At 35.1% G+C, this 16,274-nt stretch overlaps 2 protein-coding genes across 3 annotated transcripts in view; one reads left to right on the top strand and one right to left on the bottom strand.

The window, feature by feature from the left end:
* Positions 1-16,274, top strand: part of LOC311096687 (integrin alpha-X-like) — a 569,425-nt gene that overhangs the window by 201,718 nt on the left and 351,433 nt on the right. The window lies entirely within an intron of this gene.
* wnk4a (WNK lysine deficient protein kinase 4a) overlaps positions 1-16,274 on the bottom strand; it is a 60,578-nt gene that overhangs the window by 4,725 nt on the left and 39,579 nt on the right. For both annotated transcript variants that reach the window (XM_084135972.1, XM_084135973.1), the window contains 8 exons: positions 15,480-15,615; positions 13,904-14,020; positions 11,032-11,202; positions 7,178-7,226; positions 6,979-7,089; positions 3,766-4,532; positions 2,544-2,634; positions 562-1,126 (listed from right to left, as the gene is read on the bottom strand). In XM_084135972.1, the coding sequence (XP_083992098.1) occupies positions 562-1,126; positions 2,544-2,634; positions 3,766-4,532; positions 6,979-7,089; positions 7,178-7,226; positions 11,032-11,202; positions 13,904-14,020; positions 15,480-15,615 (2,007 nt within the window). The remainder of the gene's footprint in view (positions 1-561; positions 1,127-2,543; positions 2,635-3,765; positions 4,533-6,978; positions 7,090-7,177; positions 7,227-11,031; positions 11,203-13,903; positions 14,021-15,479; positions 15,616-16,274) is intronic.

The following is a 16,274-nucleotide window of genomic DNA, read 5'->3' as shown; positions in this document are numbered from 1 at the left end:
AATGTTACCAAGTATAATATACTTATGTTACCAAGTATAATAATAGTATAAAATGTTACCAAGTATAATATAGATAGATAGATAGATAGATAGATAGATAGATAGATAGATAGATAGATAGATAATGTATAATTTGCTGGAAATAAGGTTGCTTTGCCTTTGATATCAACATTTTAGATACCAGTGAAATTTCACAAGCAGAAACTAATACTAACTAATGTATGTAAAAAAAAGTCCTCAATTAATTATTAAAAAAGGTCAACATTCAGTAATACAAGAAAAAATGACAAAAAATAAGACAAATACAATAGAAAAAACCCCCATAAATAATTCAATTAACTGAACAATGCTTTCTAAAAGTATAGAGGTCAGCCTACTTTAAAAAAATGTAATAAATCAAATGTAAATAATAAAAACTCCATAGTCTCTACTATATGCATTAAATATTTATTCTAAAGTATTACTGCTAAAGTTATTCAGTCAAGAGCAGTGAGTGTTTTCTTATATGAACAGAACAGACAATAAAACACAATAAAACACAGAAGTCTGAAAGTGCCTTACTTCTCCCTCAGCTCCTGTAGCTCCTCCCACATCTCTTCATCCTCGCTCTCTGATTCGTCGCTGCTCAGGTAGGAGGAGCTTCGCGTGTAGCTCATCCACAGGTTGTGGAAAGGAGTGGCATACGGAGGACTGGTCGTGTTTCCATCCCACACTCTCCCCTCTGTGTCCAGAGCCACAGAAAAACCACTGTCCACCGACGTTCCCATGAGACCCGGGCCACAATCCACCCTGCGTCCCTTCTTCCTCCTGTGCTTTATCATCTCATCACGATCATAATCATCATTCTCCTGCTCTCGCTCATCAATCTGTCCCTCTCGGGCCTCTTTTCGGTTTCTCCCCGTCTCGGGCTGGCCAGCAGGACTCAAATCACGCCGAGCCTCACAGGTTTTCGCTGGATTTTGAGGTAAAAAAGAGCACGCAGGCTGATCCAGCGACCCGATGGCATCATCCCGAGGGGCGACAGGTTCACTGGGTGGAGTTTGACTTTCTGTGTGTCTGGCGGGAGCAGGAATCTCTTTACTGGGGGACACTTGAAAACGGCCCACAGTCACAGTACACTTCGGCTCTGTGAGAAAGATGGAGAAATAGAAAAGGTGGAAAGAGTTGTAAAAGACTGCAAACATACCTGTAAATCATCTCACGCATGATATATGTCACCTGACCTCATAATCACATTACATTCGAGTGTCGTCCGGTTTTCATCATGAAAATAATGTGTTAATTTAAATCCTCTGCTGGTCTTTGGGCATTTTAGACTGAAAGATTTTACATTTTTAATTTTTTAATTGTTTTACTTCATCGGAATGGTGCGACATTTGGTGACTTTAGTGGCACTTGCTATATGAACACACACACACACACACACACACACACACAAATGTAGGCATGATTACAAAATGGTCTTAAAAAGGGTCAGTTACCACAATAAGAAATGAATGGGAAATACAAAAATACAGAGGAGGTTTTATGGGGAACAATATACAAATTAGCCATGATAAAGTAGTCTTTGATGACGTCTTAATATAGATTTAAGATTTAATATAGAATTAAGATTTCATTATTTTAATTTTAACTGTATTGATTGAAAATAATTAGGTTTTTCTTTTTCTTTTTTACAATATTTGGATTATTAAATTATTAGCATAATTAAGAGGTGAATATAGTATAGTGTCATGAAATCCCCTCAAAATACAAAATATTAAAGAATAAATATCATTGAAACACGTATTGTCTTTGGTTTTGACCGCCGAGGATCACAAGTGTGACGCCTGAAGGTTAATTTCAATTTTGTGTAAAAATGTCCAATAATGAGTCAAAGAAAGAGATTACAGCTGTAATATTTTGTCACACAGGAAATGAAAGACCCAGCCGAGAGCATTGCATTGTGGGATACATTATTCTGCAGTGTGGTTTGGCTATATACTGCTCAATTTGTCAAATGTAGTAGGCCATCAAACTATGAACAGTATAGTCTACATACAGTACAAACAAATGAACCAGAATATCAGCCAAAAACAATTAAATGTTAAACAATTTGTGATTCATTAGTTTGTCATTGTCTGCCAAGAGCTCAAATAATTTGGATTAAAATGCACAATAATATTTACTTCATGTGACACAATGCAGCATAATACTAATGCAACTAAATGTCTAGTGTTGTTTCATATTTTCCTTTTTTAAATATATGACAGAATTTACTGTATACTGTAATACTCAGTAAGTATTATGTTTATATCCCATTCCGAACACAGCCAAAATAGCTCTGGTTTTAGGAACACATAAAAGCTGTGGACCAAGAAACAAAAAAACACTTTGGTTGTGCAAGAACTCCGCAGGCTTATTTAATAGGTGTCCACAAACCCTCTGTGAGTGCAAGACCATATAACCATGCAACATTATAAAACCACATTCTGTAAGCAGAAAGCCCTATGTGTACCAGGTGGTGTGTTACGTGTGTTTGTGTTTAGGGGTCAGTATCTTACCAGATGGTAAAGAGATGTCTTGACCCTGTGAAGTTCTGGTACTCTCTCCTGAGACCAGAGGAGACAATGATCTGGGACTGGATGACGACACCTGGGAGAGAAAGACTGTTTCATTCAGGAATACTTCCACATCTGGGTTTCATAACCGAGGATGAACACATTTAAAGGTACATTAGCAATGTTAGCTATTGACATTCAGTGATATAAAACGTGCTCAGAAAAAACACTATGGAAACAAACACAGTCATAACACAGAAACGCACAACTGTTAATCAATATAAAGAGCAGAGGTCACCAATTTGCGTACCGTTGCGTACAATTTCAAGACCAGGACCCATCATTGGTTCCACACAAGACGTGAATTTATCATATACACACACATATATATTTATAACACTATATATATGATTATATCTATTTAATACAATTATAGTTGTATTAATTAATCGAATAATAATTGAAATTAAGAAATATTTTATGAAGTGATTATTTGACTTTTTATATAATTAAATAAATTGTATTGTAAATAAATGCAATAAATGATGTTTTTATTCAATAAAAAAAATCTTTATTATTTATTATAAGATTTTTTATTATTATTTATTTTATTATTTATAATACTTTTACAAGGTGTCACCAAAATGTAAGATTAATTTACTGAAAGTTATTTTGGGACCACTGATTGACCAGAATGTTTTTGGGAAAGGAAAAAAACATTTATTTATTTTTTGTTGATAAAACTGCAATAGAGAAAAAATATTTGTTTCTGATAAAATTAAAAGGTGATAAAAAAAAAAGCTAAATTTTGCTGTGCTTGTTTGTAGGACTGCACAATTTGGCCAAAAAAATTGTAATTATATATCAATATGGCTATGAAATAATAATGAAATTTAAAATTTATATTTATAATATATAATAATTATAATGTTTATCATTCTTATTCATTAAAATCTTAAGAAAAATATAACAATAATTATTATTATTTATTTTTATACATGTCTTAAGTTCTTCTAAAAACCACTGGGAGCCCTAAAAGCTTTTCTTTAGTTGATAAAAGCCAGTTTATATAAGTTCTCATTAAAAGTATGAGATGGTTGGTGCATGTTATGTTTATATATATATATCATTTGAATCACTACCTTCGCTATTAGATAATTGCACTAAGCCATATCACAATTTCAGTGTTTTAATTGGTTAACTGGTGAAGAGGTTAATGGCTTACTCTGCTATCTGGGCTCGCTCGTGGGGAAGACGACAGTCCAGATGAAGACCCGGGGCTGCTCCGCTGCTCTAGTAAGTGCCTGGGGAAAGCGGGTCTGTATCCGTGAGGATAATCCTTAGAGGAGTCCTGTGCATACAGCATTCCCTCTTGAGACGCTGTCTGCTGGGCGGACATGGAAACGCCACTGGGTGAAGTAGACGTTGGAATCGTTTGGGAAGGTGGCGACATCAAACTGTCTCGAAACTGAGATTCCATGTTCTGGTAATACTCGGCCATCCCTGGAGATTGAGGATACTGGGGCGCATACATCGTGGGATAACCAGGCTGGAAACCCGGCATGGCCTGTACCATGTTCGGTGCGGGCATGAAGGAATGTGCCATGCTCATTGCCATAGACAGCACATTAGCCAGGGAAAACAGAGGCTGACTGTGTGGAGGCCACATGGCCTGTGCGTGAGCCGGAGACATCAGGTTCACGTCGGAAACGGGACTGGAGACGTCTGAGCTGAGTGGACTGGGGGAGCCCGGGCCGGATGCAGGGGACGAGAGGGAGTACGACGGACTGCTGTGCATTCGGGACAGAGGAGTATGGCTGGGTTTGGGGGAGCCTGGGTGAGGCGGGTACGGGAAAGGGAAGTGGGTGGGGTTGTTCATGTACGAGGGCATAAACTGCTGAACGTGAGGTAGGTTGGGATGAGGCATTCTGGGATCAGAAGCATAGGCTGAGGCTGATGGGACGTGATGAGGATGAAGATGAGGATGAGAACCTGGGAAATGACAAAGATATTAGTCAGATGGTAGTGCAGAGTGAGATTTTCTATGTTATATATTTATCGTTCATTTTTTTTAAAGGCAGTGAGTGGTGTTTGCTCTGTGCAAAACTTTCCAGAACTTGCCTTGTTAATTTTTAAAAACACTCAGAATTTAAAGCCATTCTTAAATGTAATCAGTCATGCTGTAAAAAAGAAATTTGTTTCAACTTTAAAAAGTCTTACTTTAAAATTTTAAGTTTAGTCAACTCAAATATCCAAGTTGTCACTTAGTACTTCACATTCAAGTTGACTAAACTTAAAAATTTAAGGTAGCACGAACACTTACTTTTTTTAATTTGAAACTATTATTTATTTATTTTAAAGAGCGATTTACTTAAGTGTTGTGTGTTTTATTTTTTAATTCATTTATACGAAATGGTATAGAGTTTTAATATTTGCCATTTATCATTTATCAAAATGATAAAGGTCACTCCTCTAAAAGCTGCATGAGGTACAGTATCATTAATGTCTGCAGCACAAATATGTGGGCGAGTTACAAGACAAAGTATTAGTATTAGGGTTAGCAAGCACCAACATCTGAAGAGTTGTTCATATATATTTATGCATCTATACATTTATATAGAAACTGTTCAATATATGCTGGAAAGAACTGTAGATTCATTGAGGCACAACAGCTTATGTTAGCTGGATGTCTAGCTAGAAGGCTTTCCAGAAAGCAACAAAAGCTACTGTTGCAACTGATCTTATCATACTCAGATTCATTAGCAGTAACCAAACCATGATCGCAATCCTCATGTGAATATTGGCAATGACAGATGTCCAAAACAGGTTCCTCTGCTGAAAGTCTTTTGTGCGAGTGAGACGTCACACCTATGGGTTTGTCCCATCATCTGTCAATGCCAAAGTGTGCCTCTGTACAATAACACCTTTCACACAGTACCATCTCCATAGCAATACACAAAGTGTTGTCTAACATGGTCTCTGATGGGTCCATTACGTCAACGGACCGGCCCCAGTGAATGATCATGTCTGAAGTATAACATCGATGAAGCGAGAGAGCCAAAGTCTCTGACATTAACGAAAATACAAACCATCTGTGCATTCGCTTGTAAAGCTCCCATTGTAGAAGAGTCTGAACATAATTGCTGTAGACATCGTAACAGTGGCTCTTTGGTTATATCTGGATATTCTTTTTCAAAAAAACGAATACGCAAGATGTATCATCGAGGCACGAAGCCAGAAGGCAGCAGAACAAAATGTTCTGTAGGCGGGACAGAAAAGCACCAACAGTAGTAGAGAGATCAACTCTAGGAGGGGGACATGCAGGCTTTCTGGGTCTTAGTATTTAATTTATGACAAAACTACCAGAGTAGAAGAACTTACAAACACATGTGGAGACCAGAAGATGGTCTACAAATAACATTATCTGTCACTTTGATGGACTGGGTTGTAAATACTCCACACTCTAAAAACGTTGTACTCGTAGTTGTTTGTTTTAAAGCTGTGAAATCAATGATATATACTTATAAGTAGATCTGAATATGACATTAAAACTTGAGTAGACCCAACAAGTTACGGTCAGACAATTTAAAAACCAAATGAGTAATGTGACCTTTTTTTTGTTGAATCTGCTAAAAATTAGCTAGCAATAGTGCACATACAGTAGTGGCCAAAACTGACACCTTTACCTTTTATTCAAACATTATAAAACATTTGTTAACAATTTTGTAAGCATATCTGTGCTTGGAGTCAAAAGTTGTATTTGTGATAACGCAATGAAACATCAAATTGTACGGACATAATTTACTGACCAGGCCGTCATACAAAGAAATTGTGAACATGCAAAAACAAGGAAACGAAATATCAATAACTGATTATGTTGTAGTCAATATATGCTTTTCTCTGTGCGCTTTTTGTTTTTCTATGCCTTTTTTGCTTAGTAATATAAAACCTGTAACTGTTGTTTTATTAGATAAATACCTTGACCAAGTTTAGTGTTTTATTCTTCCCTGAAATTTAAAATATTTAAAAGATATAAAATATTTTCCTCGTATTTTGATGGTTTAATTGAACTTGTAGGGTCATTAAAAACACATATCCCCTCCGGACATCACTTTTGGCCACCACTGTACGTCAAAATAGGGAAGAAAAGATTGTCACAACATCCATTTCATGCAGACTTTAAATGTTATTTTAGGTTAATACAAAGTGCATTGTTGGGACCCTGAAGTATTCACAGCCCACAAACAAACTGCTTCCAGCCAAAGCAAGTTACCCAAGAGTCCCTGGAGCCAGGCTGAATTAAACTGCATCTGTGATGTCCAGTTTATGTTATAATGCCGGATGACATTTAAAGAGCGTCCAGTTTTTATTCCCACTCACGGCTAGGCAGGAATAGGAAAGACCAGGAGAGGTACATTGGAGGGAAGTGGTCACTTACCTGGGCCATTATGGAAAGACTGTGAACGTAAGAGTGGACGTGTGGATGAGGTAATGTCTCCACCGACTCCCAGAGGAGAGGCTCTCGCCCCGGCGCCCAGACCAAACTCCGCTTAAAAAACATATGTATACGTGTGAAAAAGGTTGATTTGAAAGGGCTACTTCATCAATACTCAAGGGTGAAGTTTATGCAAGCTTACCTGGTAGAGAGGAAGAGGAATGAGCTCGTGCCAGACTGTGGAGGCTTGGCTGAAAGGGAAAAACAGTTTGTAATGTATTATAAATGTACTTTCATATATAGTATAGGCTTTATTTACATCTTTTGAAATGGGTGGTCTTATTCTAGCCATATTATGAATAAACTATTTATGTAATTTTTTGTGTTTTTGAAAGAAGTCTCTTGTGCTTGAGGCTGAAAAAATGCAATAAAACCTGTAATATTGTGAAATATCATTACAATTTAAAATAGCTGTTTTCTGTTCTAATATGTTTTAAAATGTAATTTATTCCTGTGATCAAAGCTGAATTTTCAGCATCATTACTCCAGTCTTCAGTATCACATGATCCTTCAGAAATCATTCTCATATGATGATTTGATGATCAAGAAACATTTCTGATTATTATAAATATTCAATTATTTAAAGTTCTGCTGCTTAATATTTTTGTGAAAACAGTGATGTGTTTTTTTTTTTTTTCAGGATTCTTTGATGAACAGAATATATTTGAAATTTGTAACATTATAAATGTGTTTACTGTCACTTAAAAAAAAAAAAAAACTATCAATTAAAATCTAAGTGTGTTTTACACTACGATTACATACTGTGCTATTATATATATAAACCTATAATAATATAAACCAAAATTGAATTAAAATAATCAATCTTTCATTCATGTTTAATCACATTGGAAGTAAAAAAGCATAATTAGACATTTAGACATTTTATAAAATACTTTTAAATCCAGTCATTTATTTCATTATTGCATAATGTTTAAATTGCTTGAGAACTGAAAAGAGTAACAGTATTGACTTCAGCCCTGAGGCTTATTTATTAGTGTAATATTCTTTAATGACAGCGTGCTTAAGTTTAATTAAGGTTAAGAGCAGTCGCAGTCTAATTGCTTGTCTCAGGTCCTCCACTGCAGTCACACACAGGAACAGATATTTTACATACGACTTGCGCACGACAAGCACTCTCTGTGGCACTGCGACAGGACAAAACAGCTCATACACACAAACCTGCGTAAACTCTCTCAGTCTCAGCTCGACAGCTGCACTGGTTATTGGAAAAGAGGCCTGTGGTTTGTGTACGAGGGTTACATTCTGTCATTTTCTAAGCCTTTACAGTCCTGCTTTGAGCCTGTTGAGCGAATGACGCTGGAGACTCTAGAGACGAGCATCTAACGCCTGCAGGGAGGAGGTCTGGGACGCGGCTGGTAGTAATCAGGAACTGGTCCCGGTCCAGCGGACTTCTCTTGAGCGCTGGTTTCGCAACCCTCAGGGTACCATGCATGATTGTGTGGGTGTGTGTGCCTCCATTAGGCTGTTATAGATCTCTGAATCCAAATAAAACAGCCATTGTTCTGCTTCTCTGTACTAATTAAGACGTATCTTTAGATCAGTTGACTGGCAGGCTGGAGTAAACCGAGACTGCATTTTGTTCTACAGAGTTTGGACACAAAGTTTTTATTGAAAAGAGCAGCTAAAAATACCATAATGTTCATGTTACTGTTTTTTGAATATATGGACAAATATTCATAACATTTTTATAGCAGCATGACTAGTTATAAGCATCCATATTAGTTGTAGCTAAAGGGCATTAGGCGTCACGCAGCACAGCCTCGAGTGCCTTATTGCTTTTATACAATTTTTACCAGGTGACAAATATGTTAAGGACATTTTACTTTTATTTTATAAAGCAAATGATTAATAATAGTATATAAACTATTGGTTCAGAATTTTGGAATCATTAGGAATTTTTAATGTTTTTAAAGTCCCGTATGCTTTAATAAGGATGCACTTATTTTATCAAAAATATATTTGGTCAAAAAAATTATTGCTGCTGCAGATCAAATATGGACTGATAAACAGACACACTGCTGTGAGCATGTAAGATACTCTGCTGCTGTATAAATAGACACATTTATAAATCTGTAGCAGATCTAGACAGGTGGAGCTGGGATATATATATATATATACATACATATACATACATATGCTTCTCTGTGATTTTAGTCCCGTCCGAATGTGCCATGTCAGTTATCATTACGGACAATGTCTGTAAAGATTACGGCGACTTTTACCTTCAGTAATAAGGTAAACAGGTGAAACTAATCCCGTGTGAATAGAACCACTGTAAATACAGTACAGGTCAAGAGTTTGGAAACATTATTTGTTATTTGTTTGGAAAATAATTGGTTTTCAGTTTATTATACTTTAAATTATCATTTATTTCTGTGATGCAAAGCTGAATTTTCAGGATCATTACTCCAGTTTATCACATGATCCTTTAGAAATCATTCTAATATGATGATTCATTATCAAAGTTGGAAACAGTTCTGCTGCTTAATATTTTTTCATAACCTGTGATACTTTTTTAGGATACTTTGATGAATAAAAAGTAAAAAAATAAAAATAAAAAAAAGAAGCAAATTTTTTAAAAATATAAATCTTTTGTAACAACAATATACACTACTGGTCAGTAATTTTTTTCTTTCTTTTTTTGAAATAAATCAATACTTTTATTCAGCAAGGATGTGTTAAATTGATAAAAAGTGATAGTAAAGAAGATTTATATTATTAGAAAATATTTTTTTATTTTGAATAAATGCAGTTCTTTTTTACCTTTTATTCATCAAATATATTAGGCAGCAGAACTGTTTCCAAAACTCATAATAAATCAGAATATTAGAATGATTTCTAAAGGATCATGTGATGTGATGGATGTCACATGTGACACTGAAGACTGGAGTAATGATGCTGAAAATTCAGCTTTGCATCACAGGAATAAATTATTTTTTAAAGTATATTCAAATAGAAAACTATTATTTTAAGTTGTAATAATATTTCACAATATTACTGTTTTTGTTCTGTATTTTTGATCAAATAAACGCAGCCTTGATAAGCATTAGAGACTTCTTTCAAAAATATAAAAAAACGTAATGTTTCCAAAATTTTGACCTGTACTGTATGTACGTGAATATTCCATCATTTCCCGTTTAAAAGTAGTTTTCCGCGTTTTTTCAAGTATGGAAACGCTTGAAAAAGCATTCAATTGCGTTCTAGACGGTGGGACGAGTCTGTGGCAAAACTCAAGTGTTTTCCACACACCATTCAGAGAAGCACGAAACTTCTTTTAGCGTTAGATAAGTGCCTATTACCAACATATACAATCTGAATTTATTTAATACATCCAACCGAACCTAACTGTTTATACAAAGGTTATATGTATGTGTTTGCGCATATGATGATGATGATCAGGAAGAAACCTATTACTCGCATGATGACAGGGAGGTGATGGCGGTGATTAAATCGAGTTACCCCTCCCACTTCTTCTAGTTTTACTGAGATATCTTATCCCGTGCGAATTGGCCATTATTATCACAGACGTCCTGTATTAAAATTACATTACCCCACCTCTCCGTGTTTAAACTAGTCCCGTCCGAATAGGGCTTAAAACAGTCGCTCATTGTTATACTGTCCTCTTTTGTGCTGCCCAGAACAGGACAAAATAGTACAGAACGCACCTCAAGATCATGAGTTAAACCTGAAACCGATCATTTTCAAACAAAACACTCACAACAACAGAGAACTCTGTTGAAAAATAGTGGTTGTGTAAACTCCTGAACAGAGCGCACACCCTCACCTACAGCTACAGCTGGAAACGTGATTTATCTTCTTCTTCAGGTACACAGACCTCTTTGCATCGCATAAAATGATCTGCTACTAGTGCATAAATAATTATTCAAATAAATGGCATAGCTTATTGGTAGTTATCATGTTGCAATGGATTATGAAAGTGAGTGGACTGGACGGTTTCTTCACTTGCAGGCTCACCTGAGAACCAGACAGTGAGTTGACGGCATGAAGATAAGAGGGACGGGCGGCTCCGTAGGTTTCATGTTGACCAGATGAGTCCTTCAGCATGGACTCTGCTCGCTTAATGATGTCACCGATGCGGTGAATGAAACCTTCCTTCTCTGAGGGCAGGATGAACTCATTATGCACCTTGACGGGGTGAGAAAAAAGAAATAAACAAAACAAAATGAGCGAGCATGACTTAAGAAGCACCATCAATTCTGAATGCCGAAGGGAAGCTGGCATCGGCACGCGCTACGTGCGCTACGCACGTAGACCTTGCAGGGATCAAGGCGGCTCTCTGTGCGATTCAAACTATCCCTCGACTACTTAAAATGAAACGTGCTTAAATTGCGCACTTGTGGACACTCTTTTAATTCAAGGGAGCTTTAATTAAGTTTGTCCACAAGCTGAGCTTTTACACACCACTAATAGCAGTGGGTGTTCACCCTTCGACCAATAACACACCAGGAGCGACTCCAGCGCTGCCAGGACTCTGAGACGAAACAAAGAGCTTCTGTATCTGAGAGAGGGAGCTGCATGCAGTCACACAGTCCTGTCATCGAACACACACACTTACAATAGGCATCCGTCCATCCACTCCTACACACTCAGCATTACAATCAAAGCCTCAAACTTATGGAAAATGACAGGAATAAACTTTATATTAAAATAAATTCTCTTTATACTTTGATATGAAAAGTACAAGATTTTATTCACTCTTCTTCTTGCCCATTCATCCTTCAACTCAAATTTATTGGACCTATTATGGCCTTTTTCAAAGTCTTGATTTAGTTTTTTGGGTTCTACTAGAACAGGTTTCATTATTATTTTCCCATATTCTCCATTGTTGCAGCTCCTCTCTTCCCAGTCTGTCAGTAACGCTCTGTTTAGTTCCTGTCTCTATGAAGCCCCGCCTTCTGAAAAGCACACTGTGCTCTGATTGGTCGACTGGGCAAGTGTGTTGTGATTGGTCAAGCGCTTCAAGCGTGTTTGGGAAATGTCCCGCCCTTTACCATAACCAGCAGTTTAACACACTACTAACTAACTCAACCAGGCTTTATTCTGCGTATGCCTTGAGTGGGAATTATTTAAATTAGGAATATTGTGACGTGTCCGTTATAAGTATAATAAGTAACTTAGCAACTACATGTCAACTAACTCTCATTACAGTATTAGTAGAGTGTTAGGGTTAGGGTTAGTAGAATAAGTTGACATGTACTTGCAAAGTTACTTATAGTTAGTAGTACCTTCAGATGTAATTGTTCACAATAAGATCAATAACATGCATTTAGAAAATAGATAGGGTGAATTTTTTGTGTAAACCCTGGGACGTTTTATACGTTTTGGGGGTGAATCAGAAAAAGAAAAAAGAAAAAAGAAAAAAAGAGAAAAAAAGAAGAAATGCAATCGCTCTCCTGCATCTTATAATGAGGGACAAACAGAACCAGATGTCTGAAACAGTTGGTGATCTGGTCAGCTTAAATATCAAAATATCTCTGAAATGTACAACAATAATAGTAAAATGTTAGAATGTTTATGTCTATCATGTTTTGTGCTCTTCAATTAAATAAATAATAGTTTTAAAAATGTGATAACACTTTACAATAAGGTTCCATGCATTTTTCACCATTTTCACAAAATTCTATGGCCCACAGAATATACTGTTGTGTGAATAACTGAACATGCAAAATATCAAAAGAAAAAACAGCTCTGGTAAAAAAAACATTTTATACTAGCTTCATTCAATCTTTTTTTATAAACACTTGAATGTGGGTGAGTTACATAAAAAAAAAAAACCCACACATTTTGAACAAAAAGCTGAGAAAATGGTGTTATTGTCAAAGACTACGTCTGGATCGGATTCAGAATGATGATCAAAACACAAATATAGTAGATGGAGTCCATCAACACCCCCAAAGCTTCACAGTCGTGTCAGCTTCACTTGATGGGTTTGACATTTCATTTTGATAATGTTTGGCAGTTTTTATATTTAAGGCAGTGTTTATTAAAGAGTTAACTATTATTAGCTATAAAAAAAAAACTTCTAAAAAATTTATCATAGTTAACATTAATTTCAACATTTCTTAAAAAAGTTACAGTAAAAACTGTAATATTGCTAAATATTTTTATAATTTAAAGTAATTGTTTTCTATGTAAATATATTGTAAAATGTAATTTATTCCTGTGATCAAAGCTGAATTTTCAGCATCATTACTCCAGTCTTCAGTGTCACATGATCCTTCAGAAATTATTCTAATATGATGATTTGATGCTCAAGAAACATTTCTTTATATTATCAATGTTGAAAACAGTTGTATTGCTTTACAAAAGAGTTAAAAAAATCGATTAAGGTGGTGAGAAGAGGGAAAGATGTCAGCAGCAGTAACTAGTTTTCTGAAACTTAATGGCAAGATAATTTAACACAAAGTATTGTGTTATAAATGTATGTTAGATAATAAATAAAAAAATGTATATATATATATATATAAAAAAGAAAAAATAGATTTACAATGTTAATAGCTATGGAAACTCATCATTACAATCTGTGATTTCTATTGAAATTGTTTTTTTGTTTTGTTTTTTTTATGTCCACTAATCTGAATACTGGGGTTACTCTGATACTTTCAGCCTGAGGTTGGCAAATATGATTAGTTTGAAAGTTCAGCAGTAACTTTTTGAAATTAAATTCAACAAATAAACATGCAATGGTACTTTTCCTGAGTACGACCCAAACACATGCACATAAATATCCATAGAGTCCAGCTGTAGGTTCTTATAAAGTGACACAGCAAAGGGAAGAAAAGACAATGTGTCAATGTGTGTGCATTTTAAGAAGTTAGGCACCTACCATTACCGCAGCGATGTCCTCAGGGTTGTCGCCATCCAGGTCAAATTTGAAGGTGACCATCTTATCGTTATGAGTCTGTAGCTGACACTCAACCACCCGATCTACTTTATCAGACAGCTGTGGGGAACAACACACACATCATTGTCACGGAAAATACAAATGTGTCTGTGTGCATATTACCAGACATTCACGTTATTGATACAGCCATCGTTTCAAAGCAGCTTCACAGTAATAAACAGGAAAGTAACAGAATTAATCATGAAAACTTGGTGAAAAACTTCACCATGAGACAAATTCAAGCTGTAGCAAGATAATAATGTCAATATTCAGTTCAATTCAGTTCAATAATTGTGTAAACAAGTTTATTCAAATTATTTATGCATAATAGGATAAATAAAGAGAAAATTCTCTTTGTGCGTGTGCAAGTGTGCATTAGTCAAGGTCTGAGCTAATTGTGTTTAACCGTGTGTTTATAGTTTATCTCTCTGGCCCTTTGAACACTAATCAATGCAAACCCAAACGGTTCCTCATGAAACAAATGACTGAGGACATCCCGTACCCACACAGAGAACGATCACACATGGACATCTTAAATTCACATGCAATATCATTGCAAGTTATCACCAATTGCCTTGCTAACATTATTTATTGATCATCTGATGGTTTTACAGACGTGCAGAAATGGACTGGCCAGTGGTTAGGAGAAATGGTTGACCGATATATCACAGATATTTAGCATTTTTTAATTACCAGTACTGGGCACTACTTTTTCTGCTTGGCTGATAACTGTTGGAAAGGGACTTTTATTTTGACAGCACCAAGACCTGTCAAAATTATATTATAATTATATTATAATATTATAATAATAATAATTTCAAATTTATTAAACTTATATAATATATAATTATAATTTGTATACATTAAGTTATTATAATAAATTAATAATAAAAAGTTATTAGTAATAAAAAGGCAAATGCTATACTTCCTTATTTGTATTTATTTCATTTTTTTTACTATTTATACAATTTAGTGAATATAATGTCAAATTAATGTAAATATCATTGCAGCATTTATTGTCTTTACAAATGAAATAGTCAAAATTATATTATAATATTATTTTAAATAAAATAAAAAATAATATATATATATATATATATATATATATATATATATTTATTTATTTATTTAAATGTAATTATTTTATTTTTCACTTGGTAAATATATTGTCAAATAATATAAATATTATAGCAGCTTTTACTACCTTTATAAATTAAATAGTCAAAATGATATTATAATTATATTATAATATTATATTTAATTAATAATTGTTTTAATATATATATTTATAACTTTTTAATATTAAGTTATTAAAACAAATTTATAATTTAATTTGGTTAATATAATGTCAAATATATTTAAAATGAAATATTTGAAGATCATATTTATCTACTTTTTATTGGCCACCCTACTCTCTAAGATATCGGCATCTGCATCGGCCACCAAAAAGCCCATAATCGGTCCACCATTAGTTAGGAGTATGTATACGTGACCGGATGAAATGCAGATTTTTTCTCACCCCTGTAATTCGCAGACGGGACCGCGTTCTCCGCCTAAACAGTTTCGCTGCTGTCCGTCGGGTCGCTGACTTGCTCCCCCTCTCTGATTGTCCCTCGTAGCCATCGCTCAAGCCGGAGGTCACATCTGAAGCATAACTGTGACATAATCAGGATAATTATATGACAGATTATGGACAAAACATTATATTTTGCATTCTATGAAAGTCCAAACTGCAGGAAAATACCTGTGTAATATTATCAGCTATCATTACTAGATGTTTGCTATTGCTCATACTGTAGTTCGGGTAAAAGGGATTTAAACAAACACCTAACCACAAGTATTAAACTTCTGTGTGTAACTCGCCCACCACCATTTGCTAAAACTAAGTATGTTATGCTAACATTGCACAACCAAGTAAACCTATAAAAGTACAAAAGTGAACATCATGTTAATTAAACGGGTGTTTGGAAGACCTGAAGTTAAACTGGGCCTATAAAAACGGTTCAATAAGCACAAAATGAAGAAAACCACGAAGGAATTTCCCTCTCTCACCATCTCAACACCCTTATTTGCTTAATATTAGGTTTTTAAGAGAACATGGTGCATTTCATGAGTGCTCTGTGTTCCCTCGTGTTAGGTTTTACAAGTCTGAAGTAAACAAACTTTTGTATGTCCTTCTTTTAGCCTTTGACCCCACAGCTTGCATTGTGTCAGTAATGTCCAGCTCAGAGGACCCTTGTGAAGAAGAAGTGTGATCAGTTGTATTGAATGTCCATTTGTCATGTACTTCAAAACATGTTGTTTTCATTGCACT

The sequence above is a fragment of the Abramis brama genome (assembly GCF_963993115.1).
Source record: "Abramis brama genome assembly, chromosome: 14".
NCBI lineage: Eukaryota > Metazoa > Chordata > Actinopteri > Cypriniformes > Leuciscidae > Abramis > Abramis brama.
This window is presented reverse-complemented; position numbering and strand designations above follow the sequence as displayed.